The sequence below is a fragment of the Papio anubis genome, chromosome 9 (assembly GCF_008728515.1).
Source record: "Papio anubis isolate 15944 chromosome 9, Panubis1.0, whole genome shotgun sequence".
NCBI classification, from domain to species: domain Eukaryota; kingdom Metazoa; phylum Chordata; class Mammalia; order Primates; family Cercopithecidae; genus Papio; species Papio anubis.
Window position 1 is genome coordinate 74936806 of NC_044984.1, and position 22765 is coordinate 74959570.

Sequence of the window (22765 nt, forward strand, 5' to 3'; positions counted from 1 at the left end):
AACTAAAGTTAGTATACATGGTTTTCCGTTTGTTCACACAAGTTCACTTATGCAGGTGCAAGAAACTGTAGACCTAATAGTTTCTTAGCTTTGTAATTTAACCCAAGTAATGAACCTGTTTAACATCTTCCGACAGACCTAGCATCAAATGCAAAGGCAATATTCTTACTTAGCTTTGTGCATTAGTTTCCCTTATGAGCATAGCAGTGTTTTCCTATGGAACATTAAAAAATGCATTGTAAAATATTCATTGAAGATCAGAGTAAATGTGCACTTACATGAATTCGTTTTACAAATGAGGCCGAATTGTGCTTCACCATGGTAAATACAGGTTCATTTTTCAATCAATAAGAAAAGAAACAGTGTTATTTTCTTCAAGAGGGTTATACAAAATCTGTGTTATAATGACACCTTATATAGCTGAGGTAACCGAGGAGCAGAGAAGCTAAGCAATTTACCCAAGGCCATATGTATGGGAGGCGGATCATCTGGAATTCAGACCCAATCCTGCTTACCCATTTTGCCTCCTTGAAAACAGACAGACAACCCGTCAAAACAATTAAGCAGTGGATATTTCGTGTCATTTCCATGTTTAGTTAAAATTATTACTGAATGTTTCAATTATAATATCAAGTTGGTAAACTTTCTCAGGAAAAATAATTTCTGACATTTTTCTTTGAAGAAAAGTAACGAGTACAGGGTATCTAATTTTACTAGCTCTTAAAATATTCTAAAAAGTAGTAATTAGAAATTTGAAAGAAAGAATAGGCAGATAAATTAATGGAAAAGAATGAATGGTCTAGAAATAGACCTAACTACCTAGAAAACAAAGTGGTGTTCCGAATTAGGGAGAAAAGATGAAATGTTAAAAAATTGATACTATTTGCTGTTCCAACGACAACAGATAAACAATAAAAGATATATCTATACCTCATTCCTAAAAAAAAAAAAAAAAAAAAAAAAAGTCAGAATGGGTCAAAGATTGAAAAGCTTAAAATGAGAAAAATCCATGAAATTTTCAGAAAAAGCTATCATTTGTAAAAGTAATAATAATTTGTAATGACAAACAACTTTGACAAAGGGTACAAAATCCTGAAGTCATAGGGAAAAATAATAAGAAATTTGATTGAATAATAATATAAATTTTTGTATGGTAAAATTGATAGACAAAGTCAAGGACAAGTGACAAACTAAGAAGAAAATTTTAATTCATATGACAAAAGGCTCTATGTAGCCTTCTGTTTTAGCATACTTTTTTAAAATAAAAATGAGAAAATGTGAAAGGCAGTTAATAGAAAAGGCATGAAAATGGTTAATAAACATAAGCAAAGAAATTCAGTTTCACTTATATTTAAGGAAATCAAAATAAATATTATGAGACATCAATTTGTATTTGTCAAAAGAACATAAGATATTTAATAATACCTTGTGATAGTTAAAGAGGAAACAAATATTTCAAACACTTTGGTTCAGAGTATGATTTGTTAGAGAACAATTTAGAAATGTTTTTCAAAATTTGGAATGCATATATATAATCTAAAAATTTTACTGCTGGTAATATATTCTACAAGTTTACTCCCTACATATACACAAAAATTTCAGTTATGTGTATTCAGCATTTTATAATTGCGGATCATTTAAATAATAATAAAAGGTTAAATAACTATGTTATATTCAAACAGTGAAATACTGTATAGCTTTTTAAAATAATGAACTACATATCTTTGTTTATGCTGATATGGAAAGACACAGGTAAGTTAAAAAAATGATTTGCAGAACAGATTGTATATCCATTTGTAGCTAAAGAAAATTAGAATACAAAGAATATGTATAGAAAATTCTAGAAATATATACAAGGACATATTAATAGTCATTGTCTCTGGGTGGTAGAAGTATGGGAGAATAAATAACTTTTTTAAATTTGCCACCATCTGTGAAATTGGAATGTTATATTATGAACTCCTTTGTGTTACTTTTATAATAAAAAAAAAAGTAGTAACAATTTAAAAAGCCAATTAGCATTTATTCCTTATATTTTCTTCTAGATAATAACAACAGAGTAAAGCTGATAGCTGACGCTAGTGTTCCAGGTTCGGATTATATTAATGCCAGCTATATTTCTGTAAGTTACTATTTCTATATGTTTTATAATTGTATAAAACATAATTACTGACATTGTGTTATCTTTCCAATAGATGGGGATATGGATATGCCTAATAGAGATACTAAATTATCAAAAATTATTTCACCAGTACATGGCAGATGTTCAACTTCAGGCTACACATCCCTGGTCTTTCCACTAATTCATATGCTTTGTTAATGTATTCTCCATATACAATGAAGTTTGCCAATCTCTGTGAATTAAAAATTATTAAATGGACAGTTATGTCTATATAATATGAAAATCTGTTCTGCAGCTCTTCCCTTCTAGATCTACAGTCCTTCAAGCGGGTGACAATGCCATCACCATCATAGGTACATTGAAACCTTATATGCACTCAAGACCTCCACTTGGTTTGCACATTCATGGAATCTTAAAGAAGGAAATGCCCTTAATTTGACCATTCACCTTGGAACTCTAAAAAATTCCCGTCAGTCTCTCCTGGCATTGATTCATCCACTTCTTTCTAAGGCAGATGATTCTATCTCTGAACAACTCTGTTTTACAGTTGTTGGGTTTTCTTTAACCAAGTTATGTACCTTTACATTCTTACCCACTGACTTAAATTCTAATGCATAGCAAGCTTAACCATCTTCATTATGGTGAATCTACAAATACATGAAGATTTCCTCTGCTGCCCACACTCTCCATAGGCTTTTTCTTATCCATAGGTCTTCTCACCCATGCCCGCTATTTCCTTCAGCTCTATTAGGGCTATTGTTACATGACGTTCCACCCTTTCTCCAACATTAAACATACTTGTGCTATGTCCCATTCCCTCCAAGCCTTTGTCAAGGAGGGAAAAAACGAATCAGTACTAAATCTGATTTTGATTGATAATTAATCTAAAATTACAATCATATATTGGGTCCTATTTTCAAAGGAGTGAATAATGGGAGAATTTAAGACTTTAAGACTTTTTAACCAGAGAAGTGAAGGAAAGTTTGGAGGAGCTAAGGTATTCTTTAAATTTCATTCTATTTTTTATGTTAGAACTTTAAATCTGTATTTAAAGAATGACATAAATTTACTATTATGGTAACATTTTATTCATGTATCAAATGATTGATTCCCTTAAAAATGTAATTCAAAATATAAACATTTTGGTGAAATCTTATGCTTACAATTTCCATTGTAATCTAAAATCTACAGCATGTTAAAGTTTTACTTGGATTTACAAAATGATGCATATATGCGTTTAGATATTTAAATGTAATCACGACTCTAATAATCAAATGCCATCAAGCAGGGCAAGGACAACTGGTTGTATCAGTGACCTATAGCTATGTATCATTTTTTATTCACCAACAAGTAGATACAAATCAACAGCTCATATTGCCTAATGTTCCATAAGGGATGCCAGTACAGGATGTGAATATGATTAAGAATGAAACCAGACAATTTTAGTAGGTGTAGCTGAACCACACAGATTATGTAAGCAAAGTAATTTTCACAAATCCCCAGTGTCCCCTTTAAATATGATAGGTTGTCAGCATACAGCTATGAGCAAATGATAACGTGATATTAGCAATAAACTAGGAAGGCTGAAGATATATATTCTGCTGTAATCAAGTGATGTTGTAATATAATAAATCTTACAACAAAGTCACTATGACCCAATGTAATGATATGCATAGTCATTGCTGAGCTGCATGGTAAGCAGGCTCATATGGAAGGCACTTTACAAAAAGGCAGATTTCCATACTGGGGCTGGAAGTGTATTGTAGCACTCAGAGAAATCTCCTTTGCTTGGGATTCCAAGAACAAATGGGAATAGATGTAGCGATGATAGTGTAGTGGCCCTCACTTTCCACCTACATATTCACACAGTCTTCACCTCAGAAACGATGTCTGGTATCTCAATTTTCCCCTACTCCCAAAATTTATTCAACAGCACTTCCAGTTGAAAGTTCATGAACACTTTTCCCAGGAGCAAAAGACAGAGGCCATCTATGAATGGGTTCTCAGTTTCAATTTCTTTGGAAGCTATGGTAAAGGGAAGAGAACTACAGAGGGAGGTAGGAAAGAAAGCAAAATAACTAGTGTTCAGATAGAAACAGGAAAAACTGAAGTCTGGGGAAGAGACAGAGGAGGACCAGCATATGGTCTGAGGGATGTGTGTTAAGACTGGGACACTCTAGCCCAGGGTTTATAACTAGGTTAACATGCCAGTGTGTGTTTTCTTCTGCCCTTGGCCATTCTTGAGAATGGTGCTCCCAGAGTTAGGACTTGGAAAGGCTGGAAGATTTTGATGAAGGATAGACTGTGAAAGAGGTAGAAACAAGTGATATTGCAGCACCATAATCTGCCACCAACTGTACAAATGAGTTTAGAAATGTTTTCAAGAGGGTCAAAAGTGAAAATACTATGATTTTAGGTATAAGAGGGAGGCTTATAATTAATTTTGAGGAAGGCTCCTCAAAATTATCTCTCCTGTCAACTTGAGATGCCTGCAATTACTTTAACTTAATGACAACTTTTAACACAACTAGAGATTAAAGGCTATCATGCAAATGATTGCAGTAACATTAGAAACATCAGATTTGTTCCTATGTTGATAGAGTATTTTAATCCTGAAGGATATTGTGTCCCTGAAAAACTGAAATGTGTATACATAAATATATTTGTATATACAGTTATATTTTATATGTATATATTTGTATATGTTTATAACATATAAACATATATACGTTTTATATGTATGTGTCTAGATATGTATATGCATGTATATAAATTCTCCCACTATTCACTCCTTTAGCAATAGGACCCAATATATTATAATTTTAGAATAATTATCAAACAATATAGAATATGGTGATATATTTGTATATGCCCATACATATACATTTGTATATAAACATATACATATATGTGTGTATGTGTACACATATCTGTACACATACACACATATACATATAGGCATATACAAATATATCACCATCAATGCCCAACACATTTTCTTTAGCATAATAAAGTAATTGAGGGTGTTTGCTGGAGTAAATATTAACTGCACATTTTACATTTTTTTCCCCCAGAGCTTATATGGGTAAATAAAGAAAACCTGTTCAAGAACATTGATAAGCACTAAGATGTCATTATCTCCTGTATAATATGGATAAACTTTAACCTAAAAAATCTACATTTACACTTCAAAATTTTCAAAGCAATTTCACATTCCTTATTTTACAAATAGTCTTCAAAATGACTCTCTGAGGTGTGCAAGAAAATAATTATTATCTCTAATTTATAATTAGGAAACTGAAGATTAGCTAATTTAAGCAGTCTGCTCTACAGGGTACACTATTAGAAAGGACTAATGTCAAAACAAGTGTTCTAGTCTCTAGGCCAATACGTTGTTTTCATTATTCATACTTAACTGCCTTCTTCTATACAAATTTAATGAAATACCTTATCTTCACTACACTTAATGTTAGAATTATTGAGAAAGTATGCAGATCATCATTTAGGTTTGCACCATCCAACATTCACAATAGTTAAATCTCAAAGGAAGAAAAAAAGGATTGGTTTGACCTTCTCCATCTCATATGCTATTCTAAAACTAATTATATCTGCATATACAAATTCACTGGCTATAATTGAATAACTGCTGTATGAGATTAGAATAAAGCATAAAAATACTGATTTGGAAGCAGCATTTAAATTACTTTCTTAGCATGTAGTTCTCCAATACCTGAGATGTGGTAGGCACTTAATAATTGTTGAGTTTATAAAAAGGAGGATTATATTTAGGTGGGTAAATACATATGCTTCAGAGTTCAAATGGACCTGAGTTCAAATTCCTCCTCTGCATTTTTGTAGCTAAATGACCTGAAATTTTCTGAGTGAAGTTTCTACACTGATAAAGCAGGAATAATAGTCAACCCTCCTTTATTCATTGCTACTAAATCATATTTCAATTATTCACTGAATCACATATTGGAAGCACTTAAAAATGCATGTTATTTTTATTGTTGTTGATGTTTCGTGGTAGTAGATTCTACATTTTCCTGGCTGATAATCCAGAGGAAAATCTCTGTGCTAATTTAAGGACTGCAATGAAAAGTATCATCCATGGGTAAAGGTCATAATGAAAGTTGACATGTGGAATGAAATTTACACTTTGTTCCATGTATCACAGTGCTTTAAAAACCGGCAAACTCTATATTCCAATTAAAGGCCAAAGGCCAGGCAAGAAGTTTCCTCTCAGAAAAGTCAAAAGTTTGCACACACATATTCAAAGGTAGAAGCAAAAATAGTAAACAGAATTGACATACTTTCTTCATTTTCATAAGATACAATGGAAATATCTCCAAAACACCTTTGGGTAAACATTTTACCTGGTGCTTTACCATTTTCTGAAATAAATTGGCCTTTACAGGAAGAAAACTTAAATGTGTCTTAGCTTCTTTACATGAAAATCAAGGGGGAAATGTGACCATATAAAGATATACTTAAATAACAGATAATACATAGACATATGTATTAAAAAGAAATATAAAATAATATTACAAATCCTGGAAAACTGAGATCATATAATGTTAATTTTATAAACAAGTGGTAACAAGATTGTATAGGAATAATCCCAATTATTTATATATGGGTATATATATAATATTATACAGTATAATATTTAGTATATAATATGTGATATATTATTTATATTACTCTGTGTGGAACCTACTCCTCCCTTACAGGTACTGGCTCTCTGGCCTTGCTCACTAGTGGGTCTGCATTCCCTCCCATATGTACTCAGCACAGAGAACGGTCAAGTTGCCTCAGTCCTCAGTGCCACCTCCATATCATTCTCTATCCCTCTGCCCTAAAATTACCAGCTTGAATTCATGCTGTCAAGCATAGGACACACTATTGCTCTTTTTGGAAGTTAATTACCATCCCCTAAGTCACTGTCTCTCATTTCTTGAAGATTTCACTCCAGTACCACTGCTCTTCTCTCATCACTACTTCTGTCATAATTATTGATGGTGTCAAAATTCATATAAAAGATTGACCCATAGCCCTGCCCATCACTTTCTGGACCTCTTCTCTTGCAGTGACTTGCCTTCCACGTGACCTCATCACTTTCTGCCATGTTCACAACCTAGACCTTTTCACCACCAAGAATTGTAGCCTCTCCACAATCTTGATTGTAGTTATCTCACTATCTGTCCAAATCATTCTTTCCAGATCACTGGACTCTGACAATTCTTCAACCCTGCTCTGACCTACAGCCCTTTGATTCTATCAAATTTTCCATTTTTCCTAACCCAATCAAGACTTCATTTTTTTTCTTGCTCATCTTTAATTGCATGCCTATTCGTTTCCTTTCCTGTATTGTATATATCCTCAACTCTCAAATTTATCTCTTATCGTCTCAATCTTTTGATAAATCCCCAAACTTTGTTAAATAAAACCCTCCATGGATTCTTCTCTGTGTTACTGGATGTGTATTGCAGAAAAATTCATGATCACGCCAAAATAGCGCACTTTAAACTCATGGCCACTAACCTCAAAAACACAGCCTCCTAATCTATTCAATCTCTCTTTCTTCTGGGAGATTCTTTCTCCTTCTTCTTTCTCCTCTGGCCTCTAACACTATGTTCCTCACTTTCACCTACATCTGATGGCCTTGTTTATATTTCAATGATAAAACAAAAGCAATTAAAAGAGAACATCCACAAGGTCCTCTACCTGTCTGCATCTGTGTCCATATACTCAGTCTTTCTCCTGTGGCTGTATATGAACTGTCCTAGCCCCTGATAACAGCCAACCCTTTCACTTGGACACTACATGACCTCTCCCTTTGCCTCTCAAGAACATGGGTGGAGGAATTTTCTCTTCTGCATCATCAATTTTTCTCTTTTAGCAGCTAAACAAATCTATTGTAATTTCTTACATCATAAAAATATCTTGATATTACAGGTCTTTCTCTACTTCTCTATTGTTCTGTGTTTTATTTACATTATAACCCCTTGAAGAATTGTCAACACTTACTATCTTCGATTCCCTTCTCTTATCTCTTCAGCACCCTCAAATAAGACTTGGATACTAAGCAAGCACAACACTGAACCAGCTATTTTCAAGGTCACCAATTAACTACTCAGAAAACTAGCTTCAAGTCTCAGTCCACAATTTATTTGACCTTTCAGCAGCTCTGACTCTTTCATCTTAGTCTCATCGGTTCTATCTCATCTTCTAGACCTGCAAACGAAATAATTTAGAGCTCAATACTTGAATTCACTATCTCCTTCCAAACTCATTTTCTTGGTGATTGTAAGAGTCAGGGTTCTCTAGAGGGACAGAACTAATAGGATAGATATATATATGAAGGGTCATTTATTAAGGAATGTGGACTCAACAATCACAAGGTGAAGTCCCAAAATAGGCCGTCTGCAAGCTGAGGAGCAAGGAAACCATTCCAAGTTCCAAAATCTCAAAAGTAGGGAAGCTGATAGTGCAGCCTTCAGTCTGTGGCCAGAGGGCCATGGCAAATTACTGGTGCAAGTCCCAGAGTCCAAAAGCTGAAGTACATGGAGTCTGATGTTCTAGGGCAGGAAGCACCCAGCATTTCCCAGTCCACTGACTCAAATGTTAATCTCCCTTGGCAATACACTCACAGACACACCCAGACACAGTACTTTGTGTTCTTCAATCCAATCAAGTTGATACTCAGTATTAACCATCACAGTGATGTCATCCAATTTTCACGAATTTAAGTAAGAGATATGAGCTGACTACTTTCAAATTTATGTCTCTAATCTGGACTTTTCCTGAATTCTAAAGTCATATATCTAATTGCCTTCGTGGCATTCCTACTTGAATATCTAATAGTGATTTCAAACGTACTATGTCCAATGTGAGTTTTTTATTTTCCCTGTAAATCTGTTCATACTAAAACCTCAAAAGCACAGGCAGTGAAAGCAAAAATAGAAAAATGGGATTATATCAAACTAAAAATCATATGCGCAGCAAAGGAAACAATCAACAGAATGAAAAGACAATCTGCAAAATGGGAGAAAATATTTACAAACTATTCATCAACAAGTGATTCATATCCAAAATATACCAGAAACTCAACTCAATAGCAGAAAAAAAATCCAATTTAAAAATGGCAAATGAGCTGAATGAACATCTCTCAAAAGAAGACATACAAATGACCAACAGGCACAGGAAAGAATGCTCAACATCACTAATCATCAAGGAAATACAAATCAAAACTGCAATGAAATCCCATCTCTCCCCATTTAGAATGGTTATTATCAAAAAGTCAAAAAATAACAAATGCCAGCAAGAATGCAGAGAAAGTGGAATTACTATATACTATTATGCACTATTTAGTTTTCCTCCGAAAACTAAAATACAACCATCATTATGACCCAGCAATGCCACTACTGGGTATATATCCAAAGGAAAGAAAATCAGTATGTCAAAGAGATATCTATGCTTATGCAATAACTGCTGCAGCACTATTCACAATAGCAAAGATAAAGTATCAACCTAAGTATTCATCAACAGATGAACGAATAAAGAAAATATGCTATATATACACAATGAAATACTATTCAGCCATGTAAAAGAATGAAATCCTGTCATTTGTGGCAACATGGATGAACTTGGAGAACATTACGATAATTCAAATAAGCCAGGAACAGAAAAATAAATACCACATGTTCCCACTTATGCAGAGGCTGAAAAAATTGATCTCGTGAAAGTAGAGAGTAGAATAGTGATTAAAACTAAAAATTTTAGTTGAGATCTTGGCAAGTTACTTCACCTTTCTAAGCCTCAAAAGCTGGGAAGGGGAAGAGGCGAGAGTAAGAGATTGGTTAATGAATACAAAATTACAGCTAGGTAGGAGAAATAAATTCTAGTGTCTATAGCTCTGTAGTGTGACTATAATAAACCATAATTTATTGTATATTTTCAAATAGCTAAAAGAGCAGATTTTGGATGTTCCCAACACAAAGAAATGATAAATGTTTAAGGAGATGGATATGCTTGTTACCCTGACTTGACTATTACACATTGTATACATGTATCAAAATTGTCACACTGTATTCCATAAAAATGTACAATTATTATATGTCAAAATAATAGGAAAATATGATTAAAAACTGCTCATCCTGGAGTCTTCCCCATCTTCCTTTGGAGTCATTACTAATTTCTGTGTTTCTCTCATACCTCATATCAAATCTATTAGCAAATTCGGTTGGTTTTGCCTTCAGAATGTATCCATATCTGATCACTTCTCACCATCTCCATTGATATCACCCATGTTACGAATATTTCTTGGCTGAATTGTTACAAGAACCCTCTAACTATTCTCCCTCCTTTCACCTTTTAAACTCCCATAGGTTTGTCTATGGAAGCCCACATGAAACTGTTAAACCATACACTATGTTCAAAACCTTTCAGTGACGTTCTGTATCATTCAGAGTAAAAACCGAAGTCTTATAATTACCTTTTAGGACCTAAAGCACCACTTATCCTCCCTGCTTTTTCTGGTCATTATCTGTTACTCTTCCCCCTCATTTACTCTACACCAGGCACCTGCTGTTCTTAGAACATTCCTGACACCCCTCTCCTTTAAGGTGATTGGACTTGATTTTCCTTCTACCCACAATTGATTTCCCCCAAATACTGCAGGCCTCACTTCCTTCCTTCTTCAAAACTTTCTTCACATATCACTAGTGATATGTGAAGTTTGGAGATGAGCTTGGAGAACATTATGATAAGTGAAATAAGCCAGGAACAGAAAAATAAATATCGCATGTTCTCATGAGGTATTTATTTTTTCTGAATAATCTATTTCTGAACAACTATTTTCTGAAAAGCCTATTTTCTGAAAACTTTCTCTCATAACCCTTACCACTTTTATAAATTCTATGTAATTTGCATATTTAATATACATTAATAGACAGTGTCTATTTCTCCTAGTGATAAAATAAATGAGGGTAGGAATTTCAGTGTCTTTGGTCAGTGATGAAATCCCAGCTCCTAAAATAGTGTCTGGAACGTAATAGTCACTCACAAATATTGATTGAGTGGAGAATGTGCATATTTAAAAAATCTGTAAAGAAATCAACCAAAATGTTAATGGTCCTTCACTCTGGATAGCGGGATTATAGGTGAATTCTACTTTCTATTACATATTTTTCTAAATTTTCAAAATATTCTACATTCAACATATATTATTTTTAATAAGGAAAGATCCCTTACACATGAACTACATATTTAGGTCTTTCGGCTGAGACTGGAAAGATAGAAATGCTGTAGTATACTGTGTATTTAAGAGACTCAAGATTTTCCACAAGCAAATGTGCCTGGCTTGCACTGCAATTTGGGAAAATCACCTAAAGTGCCTCCTCATTATTCTTTAAAGTAAAATAAACTTGCTGGATTACATTCTAGAGTCCCTGGAAAATTTAAATATATGTTATTTTTTGTGTATTACTATTCTCTGACTACTGAGACAATTTCAACGTAAAAAAGTGAATTTTACCTTTTATTCTCCATTCCTCGAAGCATCTTCCTGCTTGAAATAGATGTCATTCCATTACTACTTTTTCACTTATACATTACCTTTCTTGAAAAGAAATCCACAGATACTGTTCACAATTATATAAACTCAAGTGTCATGCTTTTATGTTCCAGGTAAATAGACCAAGTTTCAGAGCAACTTGATAAATATCCACAAGGATGTCATAATAGATTTAAGACAGATCTCATGTCCTATGAGTTTACTGTGTTAGTGAAATGAACCTTCATATTACCATGTATTTCTTGGGTCAGAATTCCAGACAGTAAATGCCACTAGACTAATGACTAATGCCACAGTTTAAGTAGATAAGTAATTTCTTAGAGGAAGAGTATACATATATCTGCACAACCAATAAATATATGGCAATAATATCATGGAGTGGGTTTAGAGAGCTGATTCTGGGCTTAACCTGCCTTCGCAGTGCTGAGATCTTGGCAAGTTACTTCACCTTTCTAAGCCTCAATATCTTCATCTATAAAATGTGCATAACATTAGTACTAATTCACAATGTTTTTATAAGAATATTGAATATAAGATGCTTAGCAAACTGCCTGCTATGAAGACTCAGACTTAAGACCTTTATTAAGTTATGTTATTATTGTAACTATTATTATTATGCAGTCCCTAATGTTTTATTCAAAAGTTAGATATAAATTTTGAGAACCATTTGTTGTGTAGTATATCAGATTGTGAGGATAAATTTAGACACTAGAAACTTTGAGTATTTAAGATTATCTAGTATTTACGATATTCTAAAATATTAGGTAATTTTACAACCAGCGTTTGTTTCATGCTTTGAAAACTAAAACACTATATCTATGAACACCGTGATGCAATGTTTCTCATTATATCCTTCTAGGGCTATTTATGTCCAAACGAATTTATTGCTACTCAAGGTCCACTACCAGGAACAGTTGGAGATTTTTGGAGAATGGTGTGGGAAACCAGAGCAAAAACATTAGTAATGCTAACACAGTGTTTTGAAAAAGGAAGGGTAAGTTATTTGAAAATGTTTTCACAAATGTTGTTTTACAATTGTGTTAACATATGTGTGACTATTTCACCTAATACTGTGAATCATCAATAACCAGGACATCTATAAAGTAATTTTAACTTAGTCGTAATAACTGTGATATACATATATATCAATATAACAATGACTGTTATGACTGATGATTTTCTCTGCATGCAGATCAGATGCCATCAGTATTGGCCAGAGGACAACAAGCCAGTTACCGTCTTTGGAGATATAGTGATTACAAAGCTAATGGAGGATGTTCAAATAGATTGGACTATCAGGGATCTGAAAATTGAAAGGGTAAAAAAAGGGGGGGACAAGGGAACCTGATATAAAATATGAAGGATCTAAATGTCTAAAATAAAATTGATTTCTAGAACTATCCCTTTCAAGGACACCTGTGTATTCAACAATGCTTTTGTACTGTCTTCTGAACAGAATTTTGAATCGATATCCAACTTTAGTATCAATGTCACAGTATTTGTTCCAGATCACTCCAGTTAAAGCCTGTATTAACCAATTAGCATCACATTCTTAGGTTGACAAGGGCAGAAGAAGGAGAGAAAATGCCGAGATCACCAGCTTTATTTTATTTAATGAAGAAACTGTAATATTTGACTTGGGACAGCAATTTCCCAAGTCACTCATCTCCTGAATCCTAATAATTTGATTTTCTTTCTTTTTTTTTTTTTTACACGGAGTCTCACTCTGTCTCCTGGCTGGAGTGCAATGGCACAATCTCAATGTTTCACTGCAAGCTCTGCCTCCCGGGTTCACGCCATTCTCCTGCCTCAGCCTCCCAAGTAGCTGGGACTACAGGCGCCCGCTACCATTCCCGGCTAATTTTTTGTATTTTTAGTAGAGACGGGGTTTCACCTTGTTAGCCAAGATGGTCTCGATCTCCTGACCTCATGATCCACCTGCCTGGCCTCCCAAAGTGCTGGGATTACAGGCATGAGCCACTGCGCCCTGCCGATAATTTGATTTTCTATTTAATCTACAGCCAATATAGAAAAGGTAGTATGGGATTTCACTTTATCAGTTTATATAAATTCCTATACACACAGAAGATGATGTAAGGATCTTTATACTTTTCACATAACAGATACTCAATACCTGTGTATGGAATAATTTGTGAAAATGTTCACTTAAGTTTTGGGTCAAAATTGTTTCAATACCTGTTATCCTGAGTGTGACAAAATAGCATGCTATGTTTGAATATTAATGTTCTATATTAACATTCATTTCCAAGCTTTCTTATTGTCTTCATTCATACTGAAAGGCAATTCTCTATTGTAACAGTAAAAATCTCTCTTATAGGAAATAATGAAAACATTTTGTTTCGTTTGGTAAATAGTCATTTTTAAAAGATCACCTTCAAAAATTGGGACAATTGCCTTCAGCCTTCGTTGTGGAACTTAAATAGTTTTGTCATTCATTAATTCGTCCCTTTGTCTAGCATGGGGATTGCATGACCGTTCAACAGTGTAACTTTACTGCCTGGCCAGAGCATGGGGTTCCTGAGAATAGTGCCGCCCTAATTCACTTTGTGAAGCTGGTTCGAGCAAGCAGAGCACATGACACCACACCTATGATTGTTCACTGCAGGTAAGAAAGCGATAGTTTTAGAAACATCTATTAAACGCCAGAAATGGCCTTTGAACCCATTGGTCTTTTTATTATTATAATTCCATTGGTTTTTTTAATGAAATGGTCATGTAAATTTCTTCCAACTTGCCACCTTCAGAGGTATCACATTTAGCATTTCTGGACACATTGGTATGATTTATGTTTTCTGACATGATAGATCTAAATCAGTCTTGGCTTGAGTCTCTTTCACACATGAAGTTTGGAGATTAGAGGAAAATGTAGCATGAATTCTACTTAAATGAGATACTCAGAATAGGTAAATAAATAGAGACAGAAAGTAGAGTTGTGGTTACTAGTGAGGAGGGAGATGAAAAATTATCTAATACCTTCTATTTGGGATGATGAAAAGTTCTGGAAATATATAGTGTTGATATTTGCATAACATTGAGAATGTACTTAATGCCACTAAATTGTACATGTAAAATGGGCAAATTGGTAGATTCTCTGTTATTCATCTTTCACCACAATAAAAATATTTTTTTAAGTAAAAATAACTTAACAGGAGTGTACTATAATTAATGTGGTTAAATACTATATGTAAGAAAAGATAAATTCATTCAGTTTTTAAACTTTTATTTTAAAAAACTCAATATGTAGTTTAAATGATTATAAATTTTCTATAAATTTCTGGATTTTTAAAATCATAAGACTAATACATAAATGCTTGCTCATTATAAAATATATGAACAATGCTTGTATTTATAAAACATGAGAACAAAAAGCAAAAGCCTCATTTTTACCTTCTCAATTTCAAATCCCTTCATATAGGTAAAAAGCTTAATATAATAGTATATACTAAAAACAGTACAACGATTTGCTTCTACAGTCAGTGATTAATTTTATGCTGGCATCATTGATGAGTAAAACCTTTGATGGGCAGTAACTGCCTTCAGTTTCTCCGTATCATGCAAATACACTGCCATGGGCACTAAAAGAAAAGTACTTTCTCCTTTTTAGCCTCAAAAAGAGTAGAGTCTCCTCCTTTGTGATTTAAATAGATAAGAGATAAGAAGAAGGTATATTCATATTGTTGACCATCTTTAAATATCATTTGAAAACCATCTACTAAATATTTATCTCCAACTCCAACTTCTCACCTTGACTTCAGACTTCTACATTTAGTTTCCAATTCAGCTTGACAGCCTGAATGACTAAAAAGTTCTAGAAATTTGATGTGTACAAAACAGAACTCTTGACTCAATCTCCAAATTCACCCCTGCTCAGTTGTCCCTATCTTGGTAAAAAGCAAGTCCCTTCTGTTTGAACCAGAAGCTCTGGAGTCATTCTTGATTCTGCTTCCTCTCACATTCCACATCTAACCCACCAGCCAATACTTTCATCCCTGGCTACCCCTCACTCATCACTGTATCACCTCCCTGGTGTCCCCTGATTTTGAAGTGGGTGCTCCCACTTCAAGTCTGTTCCCATTTTGCTGCTTCTGGCTACCATGATCCTCTCCCAGATACCCACATGGTGTGCTCCCTAACCTTATGCGAGTTTCTTTTCAAATATTACATTAGCAGAGAAAGTTTCTCTGCTGACCCTATCCTACCCTATCACCCTCTATCTCCTTAACCTGATTCATCTTTTTTTCAGTATGGGACTTCTTACCACCAGGCACGTTCTTTGTCTGTTTATTTATGTGTCGTTTTCCTCTAGACTATAAACTCTGTAAGTGCAGGGACTTTACATTGTCCACTGCTATGACCCAGGTGCCCAGAACAGTGTTTGACACTCAAAATGTATTTGACAATTCAATTGCTGTGTGGCATGTATGTATACATGTTACTATAATCAGTTTTATGTTATAGGCTCACAATTTCTTAGGTCAAATCATAGGAAATTGCCAATATTTGAATGTTTCTTACTACAGAACTACAAAAATGGCAGTTTTATGTGGTTCAAAGTAATACTTATAAGACTAGATGACTTTCAAAAAAAGTTTTTAGATTAACTTCCTCTATTAACCGTTTAATTTCCTAGGAATCTTGTCTTTCTGATAATAGGAATTTCTGATAATAGGAATTTCTGAATTGATCTTGTGAGGTTTATCAGTTAACAGTTTCTGTGGAGCATGTGCCTGTCTTTGAGTATTAATATAAGTTTTTAAATAGAAATCGTTTTTCAATTTTATTATCTATAGGAGGCAAAATAAATTCTTGAGAAAGAAAGTGAAAAGGACAATTGCAAGACTATTTTTCAAAATGAAGCAAAGAAAATGCTATATGAGCTAAATATTTGACATTTGCAATGTTTAGCATTTCTGCTGGTAACTGAATACTCAGTCAGTACAGAGTCTCTGGTATTAAGAATTTTCAGTGATTTTTAAAAATCTCTATACTTCAACAACACCCCCTAAAATATTAAGAAATAAGAGGTTAAGCTCCACTGATTAAAGAAAGAGAAACTCAAATATTTGATAGCATATTAATGATAATCATCTTGCCTTGTTTAAATAGTCTTGGTAACCATTAAAAATCCAAACAAATCCCAAAGAAAACCTGCCTCCAAATAAGAGAAGAAACTGTTAGAATTTATTGCTATCATAGCTCATTATCTTTATCCCCATCAAAATGAACAACACTTTGCTGAGTAATTTTCATGTAATTTACTCTTCCTGTAGTGCTGGAGTTGGAAGAACTGGAGTTTTTATTGCTCTGGACCATTTAACACAACATATAAATGACCATGATTTTGTGGATATATATGGACTAGTAGCTGAACTGAGAAGTGAAAGAATGTGCATGGTGCAGAATCTGGTAAGATCTCTAAACCTGCACTGCATTCTAAAGTTCTAGAATTTGTGGCAGCAATCTGTATGGACATGGGCTTGAAGCTGTATTTGCATGGTGGACACCCTCTTTTCCCACATTATAAGCCTTTAGGGGAGGTCTTCGGGAGGGCAGCTGATGGAGTTTATAGGAGAACTAATGCCCACGTGCCATAGTCACCCTGCAGCATTGTTACTGATGGCTCATCTTAACTTGTTATACTGATAGACATGTAGGAAATAACCTATAAAATTGATTTATCTTTATCATTTAGCAACTTTGGGATCTCTGGAAATGAACTCAAATCAATATCTTTTCAATATCATTATCTTTTGAAAAGTTATAACTGGGAAAACAGTTTAAAATATTGACTGTAATGAAGTTTTATAGATTTGACTTCTCTGTATTTATCCCTATTGCATACCAGTACTAATAATGATGATTGTAGCAGGCTATCAACTATTAACTGGGAGTTTTTGTTTGTTGTTTTGGTTTGTAGGCAAAAATATTTATAAAATATATCCAATTTTTATTTCAAAATATCACACAGTACTATGGTAATGAAGCTAAAAAGCCTCTATTGAGTGTCTGCTGGGTTCCAGGTGCTATACTAGACCTTTCAGATGTATTATCTTATTCAATCTTTATTAAATTAATTTCTTTATTTGTAAGGCAAGGCCAGTAAAACCAACCAATAGACTAAATATTACTGGCTCTGCTTTACAAACAGGGAAGCACATATTCCAGGAAGTTAAGTGATATTCCAAGATAATATTACCGAAAGGTGCCGGAGCCAAAATTCAAACCCTAGTCTGTATAACTACAATATACACAATATTCCTATCTGTAGCTTTGGATTGGAATTTGTATGCTATACAGATAGAGATTTTCTTGCAGTAAATACGCAGGCCTGCTGTAACAGTATTTTCTAGGTTACATTCTAGAAAACAGAAGTGGTATCGAAGTAGTTAAAGATTTCAAAAAAAGAGTTCTCTGTTAAAATAAGTATGAGAAAGTAATTAAACTGATTTTTAAACACCTAAATGTTTAGGGCCTTAATGCTAATTTCACTGACAATTACAAAGACGGAGCTGTATGGACAACTTTTCTTAAACTTTGATTGTAGAACTCTTCAACACTTTTTGATCCAAACCTGTAATACCATGTCATGGAACATTAATCCTCCTTGGAAGATGCTGTTCTAGACCAGAGATATCCAAACTTTTTGGACAAATGTCCCTTTTAGGAAAGATGTTTGAGCTTCCACTCTAATGCAGATATATTTACCTTTAAATGTAGACTGTTTAATTATGTAAATTATAAACATAAATAAAATGAGAAATTGAAAAGCATGAGATAAATATTGAATAAGCAGTATTTTCAAAACCTTGCTAATTGCTAAGGCTTCTTATTATCATTAGGTATTTTCAATAAATAAAATATACACTTAGGACAAAGCATTTCTCTTTTGATAGTTGTTTTAAGTATATATTTTAAGCTTTTGTGCCTTTTAAAAAACTGGTCTAGCTTTTTGTCAGATCTGTTTACCTTGCTGTTATTTTTATCTCCTAGTATGGCTACAGGAGTATTCCAGGAGTATGATGAATGTGTCAGCCTTGCCAATTTTTTGACATCCATTTGGGCTTGCATGATAAATATTATCTTTAATCCACAGTCTCTTTGTAGGAATCTTCCTTAGCTACTTCAATTCTGTGATAATTAGTTAGGTAAACTAGGTAATATAATGCATATATATTCCCTCATATACTGAGTTACCAAAAGAGTTAAATGTCACTCTTCCCGCAGGATACTTCAGAAATGGAATATTATACATGACCAGGGCCAGCTTCATGGGTATGCAACATGGGTAGTTTCACAGGTCCTCACACTCAAAAGGGCTCTGAAATTGGTTTAATGTTTGCTGTCACTATTTTGAAAATCTTAAAATTACATTTTGAGACAGGAACTTTATATTTTGTAATGGAACTTTACATTTTGCATTCTCTCTAATCCAAGTTGGGCTAAAAAATTAGGTAGCTCATCTTAAGGGGTCTTATGAAGGCTCTAATATCAATCCAACTATTAATCGTTATTAAAATTCAATTTCCTTCTCATTTTTAGTTAAAAATAAAGATAAATAGAAAGCTAACATTTTCCTCCCATGTCCCTAGGTGTACACATACACACTGAGATCAGTGCTCTCAATGAAATTAAGGGTTCGCTCTCTTGGGTAGGATAGAGGATGGAACTGATAGTTTCCTTCTAGTGTCTAGAGTCAATCTTCAAACAGTAAAAGTTGAAAAAACTTCTATGCTCTACAACTTTGTAGAATTGAATTCTGTAAAGAGTGTCTTCAAGAATGTCTATTAATAATTTTACCCAAGTTAGTACTCAAAATGTTATAAACTTCATACATTATTCTGTTTAACCAGCCATAACAAATTGTCACAGCTTGGGATGGGGATTTGAGAGTGGGGCAGGGATTCGAAAGGGAAGGTTTTTGAAGTCAGAGAATTAAATTCATAATACAGCTCTGCTAATTGTTGGCTCTGTGACTTTGTTTAATTAGCCTCTCTGAACTATTTCTCTTTTGTAAAATAGCCCTGTTACACTTTTCACAAACTTATTATCAGTATTAAATAAGAGAAAGTTTGTAAATCACCAACATGGTGCCCAGCAGGCAGTAAATGTCCAGTAAGATTCTCTCCTCGCTGAAAATCAGGTACTTGGAAGCCCTCTTTGATCTGTCTTAGTTCCCAGAAGTTAGACTCTTCACTGTTTTTTCCTTGTGATGACAAACAGAAAAATGACCACAACTCACCTCCAATGCTTACAAACCAGCATTGCCTTGCACAAGAGCAGTTTATTTTCTTCTGTACTCCAGAGTGATTGCAGTTTCTATGAGGAATGTTCCTGTCTTAGCACATACTACAGCAGCAACTTCAGCAATATACTGCCACTCAAAGGCACTGAGGGGCATGGCCCTTACCCAGGAGAAAGCTTTGATTTCTTTCCCTCAAAAAACAATGCACTGGGCACTGGGCGCAGTAGCTTATGCCTGTAATCCCAGCACTTTGGGAGGCCGAGGTGGGTGGATCACCCGAGGTCAGGAGTTGGAGACCAGCCTGACCAACATGGCAAAACCCTGTCTCTACTAAAAATACAAAATCAGCCGGGCGTGGTGGTGCGTGCCTATAATCCCAGCTACTCCGGAGGCTGAGACAAGAGAACAGGAGAATCGCTTGAAACCGGGAGGCAGAGGTTGCAGTGAGTCAAGATTGTGCCATTGCACTCCAACCTGGGCAACAGAGCGAGACTCTGTTGCAAACAACAACAACAAAACCAACAACAATACATTGTGGCCCCAGGAAATTTGAAAAGCCTTTCTGAGAGAACTCTCTGTAGTGAGCTAATATCCTAAGATACTTTTAGTGCCTCAAGTAAATGGAAGTTTACTGGTGTAAACTCATAGAGGGGAAGAAAAAAAAGTTAACATTTTGGGTGTCCAGTTTTTTGTGGGGCATTTTACATATGTTAAATTCTTTAAGTCTTACAATACAGGATTTATGACACACACTCCCACCCCCAGGTGAGGAAATTGTGCATCAGAAGAGTTTAATTCTTAAGGTAATATGGCTCTCTAGGGCAGAAACTGGGATTAAACTTTTTTCACAACAGTATGCTGCTTTCTTGGCAGTAACACATAATGGCAGAGGGACCTTGGAACCTGTAGGACTGTCTCACAGAGCTCAGCCTGCTCTTTTGGCAAAGTTTACACCTATCATTCTTTCCAGTGGAGAAGATGAAATCAAGACAGTCAGAAATTTCACATATCAAACGTGACTTCAAATTCAAATGTGTTTTTTAATACTAGAACTCATAAATTTAAATGATTTCCAGAAAGATTATACTGTGTCAACATATTTCTGCCAATAATGTAATTCAGTGTTTCGTGTATGTTTAAAAACACACTCTTGGAATTACCTTGAGAAGTAACTTACTAGCAATTTCAACAGAAATTTTATTGCTTTATAACAACACTTCATTTCTTACCAAAATTGAATTCTATAAACTTGATCATCCACCTCATTTACAAAGCTTGACACCTAATGACATTTAAATTTTCTTTAAATTACATCTGTCTTTAAATGGTAAAGATTGCCTAGCTGTGAAAATTAAATGAGACTAAGTGAACAAACACTTATTATGCAACTACTATGTGCCAGACACTATTATAGGTAATCAGAATATAGCAGTGACTATGACAGAGTTCTGCTCCCATAAAACTGACGCTCCAGTAATGAGATGTTCACGGAAACATTTTGTAATCCACAAAGAAATAGATATTCCTAATAATGATTAACAATTTCTAAAGACAATTTCAATAGAGGAGTTCCAAAAGGGTTTGAAGTATAGTAGCAATAGTTATTAATATAACCTATGAGGCCGATCACTTTTGAGAATGTTCTATATAAATCATCGTCAATTTGACTATATGTCTTAAACATTTGATGATACTCCTTTAAAGTCAGATATGTTTGTTAGGTACAAATGAGGGTGATTTGAAATATACTTTTTTTTTTTTTTTTTTTTTTTTTTTTTTAGCTTTAACTACTTTTGGTAAGGTCTAAGCTCAGAGATGCTAGTAGGTTATTGAATTATATTGAAAACATTTAAAGGATCCAAATGGTACTGAATTTAGCCCAAACATTCCAATGCAATGTTAGGAGTCCTTGTCCACTACCTGGATGTTTGGGTATTTCAATGACCCATTGCCTTGTATTTACAAAGCAGGACCAAATACTTGACCTTAAGTAGGCCACATATCCAGGTGACTAACAGATTTGTTAAATACATTTTAAATGCACTGATGGCATATAGATATACTCACTCACAGATTTCAAAAGTAAATTTAGCATTTATATTCCAAAAGTCATTCTAACAAGAAAACTGTAAGATAATTTACTCAATTAGATCTAATAGAAAGAAGGAAACTCATAAACAAATTTAGTAATACAATTTTCTACTTCTTATAATCACAGTAACAAAGAATATATTAACACTTGGTGTTTAGTGACAAGTGTTAGAAAAAAACATGAAGCTTCAAGAGACCACAGGAATTTAGAAAGCCTCATATTTGAAATGGTAGAAAATCATATATATACCATGATAAGTTCTGTGTCTATAACTTAGCTATTTATTTGATGAATTCAGTACTGCTTTTAGCTTTAACAATGTAACTCTCTGTATAAAACTCTTCATCAATCTATTTGCTTAACCACTCTGTCTTTGGTGTCTAGGCACAGTATATCTTTTTACACCAGTGCATTCTGGATCTCTTATCGAATAAGGGAAGTAATCAGCCCATCTGTTTTGTTAACTATTCAGCACTTCAGAAGATGGACTCTTTGGACGCTATGGAAGGTAAACAGAAACAACAATATGTACCCAACTTACTAGTTTACCACCTACAGTAGGAACATAAATTTCAGAATAACCGTATGTTAAAAATGTTTAAGAAGCTAGATTAGGGCACAGATCAGTTTTTTTTTCTTTAACTTCTCTCTAATGCAAATTGGGCTAATAATACCCTTTCCGTCTACATTATATTTTTATCATGAAACATT

At 34.1% G+C, this 22765-nt stretch overlaps 1 protein-coding gene and 2 long non-coding RNA genes across 4 annotated transcripts in view; 1 reads left to right on the plus strand and 2 right to left on the minus strand.

The window, feature by feature from the left end:
• Positions 1–22765, plus strand: part of PTPRQ (protein tyrosine phosphatase receptor type Q) — a 219140-nt gene that overhangs the window by 195033 nt on the left and 1342 nt on the right. For both annotated transcript variants that reach the window (XM_031650636.1, XM_031650637.1), the window contains exons 39-44: positions 2046–2122; positions 12559–12693; positions 12892–13017; positions 14177–14325; positions 16991–17126; positions 22439–22562. In XM_031650636.1, coding sequence (XP_031506496.1) covers positions 2046–2122; positions 12559–12693; positions 12892–13017; positions 14177–14325; positions 16991–17126; positions 22439–22562 — 747 coding nt within the window. The remainder of the gene's footprint in view (positions 1–2045; positions 2123–12558; positions 12694–12891; positions 13018–14176; positions 14326–16990; positions 17127–22438; positions 22563–22765) is intronic.
• The window catches only part of LOC116268902, a 132216-nt gene that overhangs the window by 80743 nt on the left and 28708 nt on the right, over positions 1–22765 (minus strand). The window lies entirely within an intron of this gene.
• Positions 1–22765, minus strand: part of LOC110740717 — a 53178-nt gene that overhangs the window by 29843 nt on the left and 570 nt on the right. The gene's annotated exons all lie outside the window — the stretch shown is intronic.